The following is a 14,708-nucleotide window of genomic DNA, read 5'->3' as shown; positions in this document are numbered from 1 at the left end:
ATAAACCGCGGGAATATTCGAATCACGTTGACACTTGAAAGATATGTTTAAACAAGCTGGCAGAACATTTCGAATAATTATCACAATAATAAAATTTCACTAACTATCGAAAATATTGCAACATAATTTAATCGTGAAAATTTCATTAGTTGACCACGTAATAACTTTCACGGACATGAAAAACTTACGTGGTGAAAGCGGCCTTCTGATTCTAGTCTACAAACTTTACTGATATCCAAATCGATCGAACATTCTATGAAAAGTATTCTAAACAAACATTTTCGACGTGAATAATCTTTCAATTTCAAACTCATGACACCTAAACAGAAAGAATGTGAACACAAGAAATACGAAATATTAGTGTAAGAATGACTGAAATAGAATACATTTGAAAACAATTTGATTAAAGCAAGAAAATCCGTAACAGTGAATTTTCATCAGAGGATGAGCAAGAATAAAGCAGTCTATGTACAGAAATGTTTTATTCTTAAATTATGCACAAATTGCAATCAATACAAATGTATCTGAAACAAGCAAGTTGGGGGATATCTCAGTTTTTTCGGCTGCCAAAAACGATATTCAGATATTGTGGCAGCTGTATATATACTTTTTTTTTTAATGTTTAAATGTCGTTTGCGTGGCATTAACATTATTCGCGTACACGTCTGTGTTCATGTGTCGCGTCGTACAATGCTAGCAATATCCGTGAGACACGTCCGATAGGTTGTTGTCATATCCGGAAGAAGAAAGTCGACAGTTTCAAATTGACGCACATTTTAAAACCACCGACCGTATTTATTTTTTTCGTTTTTCCCTTATTTATGGTTTTTTTTTGTTTATAGCTTAGTATAGTAAAGCTAGTTTATTTGTTCAGACATCCACATTTCGACTAAGTAGTATTATAGTAATAAAGGTATGCGCTAAGTCTGCACTTCAGCTAGATATCATAAAACATGTATCGTTTTTTTGTTTTTTTTTTCGTTTTTTTTTCATCTCTGGCACATCATACATTGGTATCGCTAAATATAGGTTTACTTTCTGTTCTTTTTCACTCTTTTTCTCTCTCTCGCTCTTTCTCTCTCTCTCTCTCTCTTTCTCGCTCGTTCAATCTTCACCTTTTTTTGAGATTTAAAAACAAAACTGCTTTAACTGAAAGGGAAAACTTGATCGAAAAAAAAAATATAAGAATTGTTTTTCAACACGTAATAAATTGGGGAGAAAAAAAGAAATGGAAAACATATAATCGAAATATTAATGATAACGTACTTAAATTGAAAACAAACAAAGTGCATGATGAGAGAAAAGTCGATCCCAAAACTAGCACAAATATTTTACGGTTGGGCTGCACTCTTTCAACGAAAAACGAGGATTTTTTTTTTCAAATTTTTTTCATTGAAACTACGAGGTGCATTGAAGCTTTGCAATGAACGAAATTGAAATGTAATGGGGGGAGGGGGGGGGGGGGGGTAATAGTTTTTTTTAGCATTTCGTCAAGGAATACTGCTAACGATTGAAATAAAGACAAAAAAAAGGAAAATAAAAATAGAAAAAAAATAAATAAAAACCGACAACACAGTTAACTGTGTGCAATTAATTAACAAAGGCCAATATTCGTGAGGAAAAAATATCGTGAAATCTAGAAAGTCGCAACCGCAAATTATTGTTGTAAAAAAAAAATTAACGAGAAACAATTTTTCGTTTGTTGGTTCTCCTTTACCGCACTGAATTTCATTTTAGCAATGACGCGCGTTCACTTGACCAGCGAAATTCGCACGCGCTCACACATTCATACGGTTACGTTTTCCACAGCAATTTTTCATAATCGATTCTTCTTTTTTTCTGCTCGGTTGTTTTAGCGTTACCTTTAACTACAATACAGGAAGTTTTTTGTCCGTTATTTTTTCCGCTTTTCGCTTAATTTTTAATTATCGAAAAAATGTCGTATACGCCATTCCTACAATGAAATTCGTTTTTTTTTCCTTGTAATTTTCTTCCAATCCGGTGATCGATCTTTACGTTGAGAACAATATTCATTGATAATCGAATGTTTTAGTGTTGTGGACGAGTAATTGGTGGTGTTACGATTCAAGTATGTCGAAGCGTATCAACAGGAACAGTTTTTAATTTTTTGGTGCTCGGTACGGGAAAGCAGGAAAAAACAGTCCGAGGGCACAGTTTCACAATCCAGTTCCGGGAAGTTTTAGGGGAATATTGAATCGATAATTGTTCTATTTCGACAAATTTTTGTCTGCATCTCCCAATGAATGCGTCCGTATATCAAATATGATAGTATCGTTCGACTATCATCGAACTAAACCATGGATTGGATAATAATTAATTATGTCTTTAGACGTGTTGATTTTTTTTGTAGCTTTTCCAAGTTTTTCTTAGTCTGTTTGTCTCTCTTCGCTTTTCTCCTTTATAAGAACATCGAAGAAAGAAATGAACTGTTAACAACTTTCTTTATTGTTAATCGGGTAGCGAAGAGTCTCACGAGACTTCTCATGTCGCCGTCTAGAATTCGCGTGTCTAGAATTCTCGTGGCAGGTCTTCTTTCATTGTGAGGGGTTTTCCTTTATGCGTCATGTTCACGTGCTTGTTGTTGATAGCTCTTGTTTTGGTTTTTCCATTTGTTGTTGTTGTTTCTGTTTTTTTCGTTACTTTTTTCTCTTATTTCATTTTTCAAAATAATTATGTCCATGGCAGCTTCTACGAAAGGTTTGTTGGCCGTGTACGAGAGCTTTTAGCCACTGGTACCATTAACCAGAGCTTCCTTAGGCTTATTGCTCTGCGATATACGCGCGTGACGAGATCTCGGTTCCCTCTGACCTTTTGGACCTTGCGAGCTGTTCGACACGATCACGTCGTTTGCCGGTGTACCCTCCTTGCTCGTCACAGACGATTGCTCACCGAGTCCTGCATTATTGCCTAAACGGAATTAAACAAAAAACATTTCTTTGTTCATAAATTAATCGATAAAGAATATCATTTCATGTGTATTTTCTTACGAAGATTCGGGACTGAATTCAAGCTACGAAATCTTCCATTCGGTTCACGGTAATGCATCAGGACCACATCACCGATTTATCAGCTAAAATTCAATTAGTTCCTTCACGTAACTCTGTTAATCTCGTCAAGTCTGTGAGCCTTTTTTCGTTATCAACCTCCAATATATTCATATTTAATTTCATTATGTATAATACTATTCACATTTTATAGGTTCAGAAATATTTTCCGACAAAATTGTGAATTTCAAGTCATGTTACTTTACTTTTTTAAATGCTCGTTTATTGTAGCTAATGATAGGACTAACGGCCTTCATTCAACAAACGAAATAAAAGACGTGGACTGCCCGCCTCATAATGAAGTTATGTGAAATTTGATTAGCCGAGGTCAATATTTTTTTTAGAATATCCATCGAACCTGCATCTGCACACTCGTGACATTATTCAACTCTGTGGAGGAGTTCGATATGAAAAATCATTTTTCCTCCAAAATTATAACATCTTAAAATAACGAGCCCGAAAGCACATTCTAGGATTAATATATGGCTTAAGCTAATAACACAAACTTTTACTAACTAGACGCTCAGGATATTCGCATGAAACGTGCAATAAGAATTTAACCGCACGTCCTAAAGGTTTGATTCCGTCGAGGATGTATGAGGCGCGAAAACAGGTACAAAAAAATCTACAAACGAATTCAGCAGGAGCTTAAATCAAGTTTATACCGATTCCAAAAAGACTTTGTATGAACAACAATAACCCATATAGAAAGAGAACAAAACGAATTTGGTATTGAAAAAAAATGAGAGAACTCGGAGTTCCGCAGATGAAACAATGATTGCACCGAAAAAATCCAGAGGATACAAAAATATTCAGGAAGCCTTAAAAAGTATATAAACACCAAATGAAAAACATCTACGGGCACAATACTCAAAGTGCACTAGCAATTAGTTAGACAGGAAGCAATCGGCGAAAAACTGAGACGAGTTAATTATTTTCAACACCTCACACATCCTCGGAGAAACGTTCATCCAATACCAAAACGCGATGAAATTATGAACGATATAATGAAAAACACGAATACAATGATTAAAAAAATATTAGTTACCTTTATGAGGGTTGTCCGGTGTTGTACTCCGTTGTTGAGATCGCTGTAATCGACGCCGCCTACCCCCTGTTTTAGGTCTTCTTTCCACACTCGATACTGACTCTACGCACGCACCATTGTGACCATCCGTTTGATTTATAATAAAGATTGGTTTGCCATCTGCTTGGCAGAGAGTACGAGGTAGCGTTTTCAATGAGTTAATAAGCGTGCAAATATGAGTATGTATTTCAATGTGAGGTATACGTAAATGAAAGTATATGTTCATACATATATAAGAAAGAAAAAATAAATTTCAATAATTATAATATATATGTATGTATACATATATTTTGATATAATCATAATTATTAATTGTGTTAGATGGTCACAAAAGTTTGATCTATGTAGCATGCCACACACACAAAGCACTCCGATACGATAAATCTATTTATATTTATAGACGAATATATACTTCTAGAATTTTGTATGTTTATATATAATTTGTCTTTTTTATTCATGGCTTTTAACGACTTTAGGACGAGACGGTTTATTCTGATATCGAGCGACTGAACGTTTCCTTTCCTTGATCTTTGATAATAAATGGGAAATATGAAAATATCATTTAATGTTACCTCTGTCGATGCTCGATACGTCTTGACTATCGAGTACGGTATCCTCGTCATCCGTCGTTCGTCGACGGTCGTCTCTTCGATCTCGTCTTTGCGCTGGAGGTCTACCTTGTCTTCCACCCATGTAACCGGAATTACCACCACCGCCTCCACCACCCTGGCCCTGATGACCCCCTCTGGGGGGAAGATCGCGAACTCTATCCTCGCTTCCGTCCAGTGTGTCTCGGCGAAGTCCTGAAAAAAGTTTTTTCTATAACCGTTTGCCAGGTCTCGCGAATCACCATGTATCGTTTATCTGCTGGACAAATATTTATCGCTTCCATTTCATACCAGCACAATCTTGCAGATTTTTTGTTCTCGTCAAAATTTCTAATAAATGATTCCTATCTATTTTGGTGTACTCATTTGGACTGGAAGAATGATCGTCAAGTGAGGAAGTATCAATGAGATGAAAACCCAAATAAAAATTTGTACATACATAAAAAGTATCATTGAATACGTTCTTAAACGAATTCTTCAAAGATTTCTTTCGCCAATAGAAATTGATGAAAATTCATTTATACTTGAGTTTTTAAAAATCGTGCAAAAATCATTTCTATAAAGCAAAATTCGGATAGAAATCCAAATTTCCATTCACCAGCATTGTGTCTTGGCGGAGCTCTGCCTCTTCCGCCTCGCCCGCCACGACCTCCGCCTCCCCGTCCACCGCGCCCGCCTCCGCCACCTTCTTCAGGTCCGGACGTCATACCGCGCCTCGCTGGAGGGAAATTGGGCATCGGCCCCGTAGTCGAGCCATGCATACTTCGTAATTGTTGGTCGATTTCTAATTTTTCTTGTCGCAGAGCTTCAACTTCCTGGATTTAAGAACAAAAATTAAAGGTTACCGCAAAACCAATGTTTTTCCAAAACCTTTCAATTTGTACTGCTCGAATGCAGCTGAATTTCATCTTTTTTCAATATTTCAAGAAAATTTAAACCGCTATCATCGAGCAAAATCACTTTAGAAATCTTCAATGAAAATCCGCGTGATAAAAATGGTACGAGAAACTACTTTTTCCACCTAATTGTTGGATTGAACATTCTAATCAATAAAAAAAAAAAAAAACACAGCTCACAGGCTTGAGCCGTTGATTTTATTTTTAATTCACAAATTCAACCTAACGAACTAAAAAAAAGTAGCGGACCGTACGAAAATGATGCGCAATCATTCTTTCATATCCAATACTTTGATTAGATATAGAAAAATTGAAAATTAATTCAAGGATAAAAATGATTTTCCCATAATCGTTTATACCTTTAGATGGGCCAAGTGATATTCCAGCAAAACCTTGGCATTGGCGATGCTTTCAACCGTTCCGACAAATACGAAGGGCACCTGTCCCTCTTCTCGCGGTATTGTCGGCTGCGGTTCATTGTCACCTTCTATTTTAACTCGAACCTGTAACGAAACGACCATAGCATGAAAAATTGTCCTACAATCTTCTTCCGCCCTCTTTATCAGTGTTCTACGAACGTAAAATGTACGTATGTCGTATGAAAACATTCAGCTTTTTTGTTTCTTTTTTTGGTTTATTATGGTTATTAATATTGCATCGAAGCTGTTTCCGTCTACCTTATCGATTATTGGAAGTAAAAATGCTTTTGTAGTTATCCAATCCACAGACCTGTGTCACAAAAAAGGACAATCGTTCCCATCGTTCAAAATTCATGACAAACCTCAGTTCCATATTTTCAAGCGAGTGAATAAGTAAGAAATATACTTTAGTTTTTTCAAACTTTGCATTACGATTAAGAACTGATATTTTCAGGCCAATATCGTGAGAGCTTCCAGTTTCTTTTCATTACAACATTGAGTGAAAATGTTTGGTAACGTTGTTAGGTATTATTATTGTCACATCAGAAAACATTTTTGAATTCGTACATTATAACGACAAGGCACAAGTCCAAATTTGGAGTTAGATTTGTTTATCATCGTAGCGAAGTAGATATGCAAGTTATATAGTTTCCTACCTTTTAGAGTACACACATATACATACACACGTACACACCGACACATCTAACATACATCAAGTATTGCTAAATGTTTCAATATCAAAAGTATAAACCAAAAAAATAAATGAAAAGCTGGCCCGAGTGGTTTATGTAACATTCATATGTGATATCAAGTATTTATGTTGGGAAGTTTCATTGTTTTATTATTTTCCATTTTTTTCTTTTTCTTCTTTCTTTTTATTTGTTTTTCGTTTTCTTTTTTCTTTGAATTTTCACATGAAACAGATGAGATATAGTCACAAACAGTATAAGGTAATATACTTACTCTATCAGTATGTACATTCCCACTCGAGCCAGATGTTATCTACCGAGAACAAACAATGCACGTATGTCACACATAACATAGCCCCTTAATAACAATAGCTTCCAATTTACATTTCGATTTTAACTATTACTGGACTCGAATTTTGTTTTTCTTTTTCCCATAATTTAAGTTGCAGTAAGTTAGATTCGTAAACTTCGGTGCCGAATCGATACGGAAATTGATTTTTCTCGGCCCCTCTGATCGTCTATCACGGAGCCCTGAAAAGTTTACCTGCGTTTTTTACAACTGTTTTTACCGGCGAATTTTAGATCCTTCGTAATCCCCGTTTACACGACTTTTTTTTTACCTATTCCGTTATGCGATTGACAATTCGTGATGCAACTTAATAAAAAAACGATTTGGCAGGAGGTAAAAACAAAATTCGAATAACTTATCCTACTAAAATAGTTAGTAATCTCTTTTTATGAGCGGTAGAATAAAATTCTAATTTTTGTTTATTTGTGCCCGATTCTGTCGAACTGAAGCTTCGTGAAGCACGAGAATTTGCTATCAAATTTATTTATTTAAAGATACTTTTCGTTTTAATTCTCTTTTTTATCTCCATCATCTTGTGAAAGTACGTTGATTCGTTTTACGGAAAGATTGAATACGAAAAATGACGGATAAAGAAATTTGAAAAATAAAATGTAGATATATGAAAATTGAAAACAACTATAAATAATAATAAACGAATAAATAAATAAGTGAAATAAAATAAATGTACTTACTACACCGCTTTTGTCCACGATTTCTTGTATTATCCGACCATTTTTGCCGATCACTTTGCCAACAAGGACTCGTGGAACTTTGATTGATTCTTCACTGTATTCGAGCATGGATCTCGCCTTTTTCACAGCTTCGTGAGTCTGAAACAAAAGCTTGTTTGTATGACAATTTGACCTCTGTAACGCGTTTCTTTGATTGCTTCATAACAACTTGTTTGGGCAAAAGAATTGAAAGACAATAAGCTCGGATTCGTACCTCGCCGTATATTTTGAAGGTGCACGAATTCTCCTCCAATTCTATATTGGTGATACCGTCAACTTTTCGGGCTTGCTGAATGTTCGCTCCATGAGCGCCGATAGCCAAACCCATGAGGTCTTCCCTTACGTTAAATTCGTCCGCATACCTGAATAACATACATGTAAAATGTTTTTGTCAGATAGTGTCATAATTTTGAAAAGAAAAGAAAAAAAAAATTGTATCGAAGATCGAGGCGGTGGAGCAGTTAAATTCTTTCAAATATTTGAGGATTTTGAGCACGGATATTAACAATTTGTTCAGTATTTTTTCATGTCTATTTTGGAAAAATATAATTAAAAAATTTGAGCTTCAATTTTTGATCATCGTTGCATCCGATGTTGGTAGAGTGTAGACCGAACTATTTTGGTGACCAAACCAAATTTTTCAATGATAACGTAGTAAAACTGATATATCAAAACGTGACAGATCAGTAATTAAGGAATTGGAAACAGATTAGTAATTCTTTTGGGACCTTTTAGGAAAACGGATATACACGATGAATAATTCAGCATGCACACTAGAATAATATCTAACGACAATGTTTCCACGACATATAAAACTAGCACTATGATGAATTAGTAAGGATATATTTTCGGTGGCTTGCATTGTGGCAGAATAAACGATTGCATAACGTTTGATCACCCTGCTAATTTTGATCCCGATTAAGATTCCATAACCCAAACCCCTTCTCATCGAGTATTTAATGTAAGGGGCGTATTTCCATTTGATTTCGTTTGTTAACAACAACGATATTAATGCCTCGAGATAAGATCGATGCTTCGATTTGGTGAGTGGTTTTAATTCTTTAGTCAATCAATTGCACGGAATAGAGCCAACCATGTTCTATCGCAGCGTAAAATCCACGGTATGAGACTAAAGACGAAAATGCTGATAAAACTTGAGTAAAACAAAACATAATTTAGCGTAAATTCGGAGTGGTGAAACAGTCAATAAATGGAGGAAAATTGAGTGAGAAAAATATTTCACGTATCGAGCATTTTCTACTACCTAGAACAGAAAAAAAACCATAGAAAGAAATCAATGCTGAGTGCCGATCCGCAGCTCACTAATCGAATCATCCACGAATTACTACACAGAGACCAGAATATTAAAATAAAAATAAGAACAACGAATCATAATGACTAATATGTGGAGAAAAACAAATGATTTTCGTACGGGAACAAAACCTGCGAAAATGCGAGTGTCAAAGCGTTTGAATGATCGGTGACCGGAAAAAAAAACTACGAACAACGCATGTTTGCATGCACATTTAGTGTCACAATATTTTTTGATACTCTTGCTATTCTTATATTTTTTATGATTTTTTTTCTCTTTTCGTATTTCATAAATGCAACGTGTAAACTTGTTCATACAGTAAGCTATCCTTAAATATAAATGTCACGCCGCGATAATCGGTCTCACCTTGAATTCGTTCTCACTCCTGTCTCAAAGTCTGAGACACGCTGATATATAAAGTTTGAAGATCTAAATTTGCTGAAACGAGAAAGAAACCCTGATGTAAGCTATTACGGATAACTCATTTACGAGGATGGCCCTATCCCGTGCCCCTCCTCTTCCCATTCTGTCTGCATTTTGTAACGTTACTAATCAATGACCCGATTTTCAGCAACGACTCTTCTCTTCTTACCTCGAGTTACATCAATACGTTTTTTGTTCCGATTCTCTACCACGTCACCAAATCCTATTAAGGATCTAAAGATACGTCAATATCTTCTCTATGAAAAATTATAACGCAACTTCGTAGTTTGTTTAAAAATTAAGAAAAAAAAAATATGAACGAAAAATCGAACCTATCACCGGCTAATACCCTAATAAGTTAGTTTTTTTCATTGTGTCAAACATAAAAAATTGAAATAGTCATTGCGGATGTCGAACATCAACAAATAACAATTCATAATTGCCACTTTTACTTCGTGTTATTAGCGTCTTATGTCAATTACAAAATAGAGATTTGCAAAATCAAATTTTATAAATCAATGAATTTTCTATTGTTGGTTCATTTCGTTGACGAGCCAAGGAGTTTTAAAATTCGTTAAACCAAAAATAAGTATCAATTGTACGAATGATTAATCTTGAAACGTGACAGTTCGAAAGTTTTCATAAATTTTTCAATTCGGTTTTGCTCATCTTGTAATTTTGATATAATTCCGATATTCTTCGCTCAAATCAAGGGGCGCTGTAGAGGCCAAACACTAAGTATTTATGGAGAAAGCTTGCACAGATCCTGTAGCACTCTTACATACTCTAGTCCGATTGTATACACAATGAATGAGGGTTCCCGGAGGCGTGCAAAATAAGTTTTTAGTGAAAATGTTAAAATTACTACTGTTGGATGGTATAGAATACTGAAGTTCCGTTAGTCGACAGACAAAATAACTCAAAATCATGCAACAGTATTTGATATGATGAAGAAAGAAAAATGAATGAATAACTTGAAATAATCGATTGTTAATTCGATATAAAATGAGTATTTTCTCATGTGTGGATTTTCCTTCTCGATGTTACTTCATTAGAATCTGCCAGTTAATGCAAACCACAGACAGGATGGTACCTTTGTGAGAGTTTGGTGGATACGGGCAGGTAATTTATTACTTAGAATTGTGTTTTAGCTTTTCCTTTTTCTCTCGCTCTCTTTCTATTGTTCGTCTGCGTTCTTTTGTTTCTTTTTCTTAAACGAACTCTTGTGCTTCATTTTTGTTATACCGAAATGGGCACGGTGGTTCCCGTTGAGTGAGAACGTATCGCTTACCCGCCAATCGTTTGGAGCTTTGTTGATTCGAGCTGACGCGCCGCCTCTTCCGTTCTCTTCAGCAACAAGACCTTCCGAATTGACAAGACAAAAAGAAAAGAAAACAGGCTCATAACATCGAATTATCTAAAGCGTTAATTCCTTTGAATACGCACAAATTCGATAAATCTTCTAAACTATGAGGATTCGTTACCTTTTGAGAAAGATTCCGAAAATGCATTTCTTTCAGCATACTACTGTGCCGTTGGAGATTCTCGTTGCGGGATATTGCCAGTAATACTCCTCTGTCCGGGACGTACCGACAAACCGCTGCTCCTAACGCCTTTTGAAATTCTTTGTGTACGCCGTCCATTTTGGCACTGTTACGAATTCATCAAAATTCTTAGTTTTTCCATATTTTTGATTTTATGAATAATTATAAATATCATAAGAACTCGATATTTACTCAAAACTTTTTGTTATACATAAAAATTTTAACTCTCACAGAATAAATCAGAAATAGATTTTTCTCCCCCATAATGTTTATCGTCTTTTTCATTCTCCATCAACTTACAATTCTCTCAGTTCTTCAGGTACTTCTATTTCTATCTTGTGAAATGTGTTATTGTCGATCGGCGGATTTGGATTCTTCATTCTTAGACGCTCTGAAGATACAATTTCTGTATAATTGCATTCCCAGCCTAGGTAATCGACGACCAGAAAACCTCCTTTCATCATCTGCAAGAATAAACTTTCATTTTAGATAGGGCTCCATCCAACTCAATTATCTCATCGAGAACAGTCTTTGGGTTATTCTAGTCTTTCAAAATTGTTCTTTATTTCTAAAACTTTGAAATTTACCTTTTTTTTTGGTATTTGAACAATGAATTCGTATTTAGAGTTGAATTATGTACTCTTTCTTGAGTTCTCTTCCATTTATCAATCAAAATTTTATTCAATCATTCATTATGAAAATAGGACTCATGTCAATTATGAATTTAACTATCGATGTTAATTTTCATTCTTCATCATTTTAAATGATTTCAATTCGGTGATGTATCCATGTATTCATTTATATCTCAGTTTAGGACATATTTGATAGTAGTTGCTAAAGCTTGATCGAAAGAATATTTGAATATGTCTTTCCATGAGATAAAACAGTTCTACGAGTAATTATTGGTCGAAGATTTTCTTATTCATTCTAATGCATTTAAAATGAATATTTTGTTTTCTGCAAATTTCAGAATTGTCATGTGTCATTAAAATTTCAATGACGATGTTCATTCGGAAGTAAAAATATAATTGTGCATTGTTTGAAAAATGGTTATGATTTTTCTGTTAATAATGAAGAAGACCACTTGTACAATGTGAAATTTTGTGTTTGCAACATGAAGTAAAGAATGTTTCACCTTGATGACAGCTTTCCACCATCCACAGACTTCTTGGTCATTAGATCTGGACAATACTTCAATTTCCTGTCCCTCTTGGAACTCGGGTTTGGGTCCATCCTTTAAAGGTAGTCGGACTTGAGCAAAAGGAAACTTTGATTCTGGTTGCCAGCTAGAAGTAAAAGAAAAAATATTACCTTCCAGATTGACAAATGAATTCCACAAAATATTTTCTCTTTAAACGATCAATGTGTTTGTCATTGAGGTTTTGAAACATGTTATTAGTTTGTTCAATCATGAGTTATTTACACTGCTATAAGTGTTATTTTTCTGCTGTTTACTTTGTTTTCCAAACATTTCAAACGGAGTTTCAAAAATTGAGTAAGATTTGTTGGAATGTTTTTTTTATCGACCTCAAAAATATGTTTGAAAAAATTTTTAATCGTTCTATCGCACATATGCATTATCAAACTTGTGTAAATTGCCCAGATACGGTCTGCCCGAGCAAGGTGCTATATTACATGTTTGTGTCCAAAAGATTGATGCAAAAAGAAAATGCTTTGAAAATTATGTAGAATAGAAGAAAAATACTGACTCGTTGTCGAAAGCCACCTGGACTTCTTCTTCGAATACATCTGTCACATAGGCCTGAAACAAAGGAATAAAGAAAACAGAAGATGTAAGAGAAAAGGGTGAATTCATTTATCAAGAATTCGAGGGTGACATTGAAGAGCGAAAAAATTTTTTTTTTCGATACAAAAAATTCCGCCATTGCGCGAAAAGGAGAGCGAGAGTCGCGTTAGGTCGATCCTCGAGGACGACAACGACATCGCGTCATAAAGATGACGTTCGAGTGACATTTTCAATGATGAATAATAAGCGATTGGGAAATGAAAAAATGAGAAAAAAGTCGAATAGAAAGATGTAAAATCACGCCCCTGTCAAACGATGAAAGACATGGCGTCGTATCGCAGGGGGAAGCCGCGTTACCCCCTTCGGCGTGAAGAGATGAAAATTTTTTTTTCTCAAGCCATTAATTCACGCAAAGTACGTTCATCATAGTGTTCAAAACTCGATTGTCAAGATCAACATTATGATCAAGGTTACATGTTATCCTCGTTATGTTGAATTTTCATATACTTTTCATAGAACGAACCTTATAATATGCTCCGTTTTCGCCGCATACTTCGACTGCGAGATCCTCCATCTTGCTTATGTATGAAAATGACGGCTCGGGCCCTCCTTCGCTACAGAGCGGCGGGCATGCTGTGCGAGCGGCACGAGTTCGAGGCTATCTACGAGGCGGCTTATGTATTCATATATATATATCTCTGTCTCTCTTTTTCTACCGTGCCGTTGCTTCCTCTTTTATATATATATGATTTATATAAATATAGAGCTATCACAACAGCTGACTAGTGAAAAGACCTAACTTCCGATGTTTTACACTTCGAGTTGTACAAATCGTTGCTTTTTCGTTCTCAATCGTTTGATATGAATACGGAGGTGACACCCTAAAGAGCCGGAAACAATTGAAGGTCGCGAAGGTCGACTATTGGTTGGCGCTTGAAGAAAGAAGACACTCGTTTACCAATCGAACGAGGGCATCTTTCGATTTTTCAGTCGAGCTGGGTATTCGATTGGATGTTTGATTCGAGTCATACCTCTGACACAGGTTATACAGTAGTTCAGAGAATTCACTGGTCACTGCGTTTTGAAGTCAGTTTTTATCAGTTAGATTTGTTTGTGTTGTCAATGTAGGATGAATAATATGTTTAGTACCAAATAATATAAAAACTCAGCAGTCTTGAGTACAGTAGATAAAATTGTGTTATGTTTATTTTGACACAACGAAAACCCGCCACAGTTTGTCCAGTTCCTAAAAAATAAACAAGAACAAGTTTAAATTTTATTTTGAAGGTTATATAGTTCATCTCTTATGGAAAAGAATCTTATGAATAAATATTTTAAAAAACGTCTCACCCACCTCAAAATGTAAAAAATAAAAAAAAAAATCTCCGTGAACTTGGCTCACTGATATAAATTTCTAACTTTTTTTAGTGTCAATCTTTTATTCGGGATCAATAATCGACGCCTATTGGGATTTTGTTAATTATAGTTAAATTAAAAACGAAAATTTGTGTTAGTGTGTTGTGTGATTTTTTTATTAATTTCGAGATATATCATGAATTCTCACAAACACCTCATAAAAGCCTAATCATTTGTGGATCACAAATTTAGGGGATAAAAAGTCTGTCGGATGTCTATTCGTTGGAAAAATATGGAAAAATCATTTTGTATGATGTCAGCCGGTTTCTTTTAAAGTAAAGCCTAATGGCCGTTTTCTCCGACGCGGTTCAATCAAACTCAGTTCAATTTTTTTCATATAGTTTCAAGATAGGATGAACCGAGTTTAAACTCAGATTAACGTTGGAGAAAACGGGCATAAACCATAACAACAGGCGAAATTT

At 35.1% G+C, this 14,708-nt stretch overlaps 1 protein-coding gene across 12 annotated transcripts; it reads right to left on the bottom strand.

Annotated features, from left to right (window-relative positions):
• Positions 1-465: 465 nt before the first annotated feature.
• On the bottom strand, positions 466-13,709 carry Fmr1 (synaptic functional regulator FMR1). 12 transcript variants are annotated; one of them, XM_043419922.1, is made up of 15 exons: positions 13,394-13,709; positions 12,833-12,885; positions 12,259-12,409; positions 11,424-11,587; positions 11,064-11,229; positions 10,871-10,944; positions 9,523-9,594; positions 8,059-8,206; positions 7,806-7,943; positions 7,039-7,077; positions 6,016-6,159; positions 5,359-5,575; positions 4,725-4,955; positions 4,114-4,215; positions 466-2,928 (listed from the first exon to the last, which is right to left on the bottom strand). In XM_043419922.1, the coding sequence occupies exons 1-15, from the start codon at positions 13,442-13,444 to the stop codon at positions 2,744-2,746; spliced, it is 1,935 nt and encodes a 644-aa protein (XP_043275857.1). In that variant the 5' UTR covers positions 13,445-13,709; the 3' UTR covers positions 466-2,743. The 12 variants fall into 12 exon arrangements, with proteins under 12 accessions (XP_043275857.1, XP_043275821.1, XP_043275830.1 ...); XM_043419886.1 differs by having other exon boundaries at positions 4,114-4,272; positions 13,394-13,708; XM_043419895.1 differs by having other exon boundaries at positions 4,114-4,272; positions 10,871-10,941; positions 13,394-13,705.
• Between the last annotated feature and the right edge of the window lie 999 nt (positions 13,710-14,708).

Source organism: Venturia canescens, chromosome 1 (assembly GCF_019457755.1).
Source record: "Venturia canescens isolate UGA chromosome 1, ASM1945775v1, whole genome shotgun sequence".
Classification (NCBI taxonomy): Eukaryota; Metazoa; Arthropoda; class Insecta; order Hymenoptera; family Ichneumonidae; genus Venturia; species Venturia canescens.
The sequence above is the reverse complement of the archived record's forward strand: the minus strand, read 5'-3'. Positions and strand labels throughout refer to the sequence as shown.

What these genes read in the sequence shown, in the direction of transcription:
- Fmr1 (XM_043419886.1), bottom strand. Translation starts at nt 13,444, where the DNA reads ATGGAGGATCTCGCAGTCGAAGTATGCGGCGAAAACGGAGCATATTAT. An exon ending in TTCGGAATCTTTCTCAAAAG is followed by an intron (nt 10,945 to 11,063) that starts GTAACGAATCCT and finishes TTGTCAATTCGG; the next exon opens with AAGGTCTTGTTGCTGAAGAG. An exon ending in CGTATCGAGCATCGACAGAG is followed by an intron (nt 4,273 to 4,724) that starts GTAACATTAAAT and finishes TCTGCCAAGCAG; the next exon opens with ATGGCAAACCAATCTTTATT.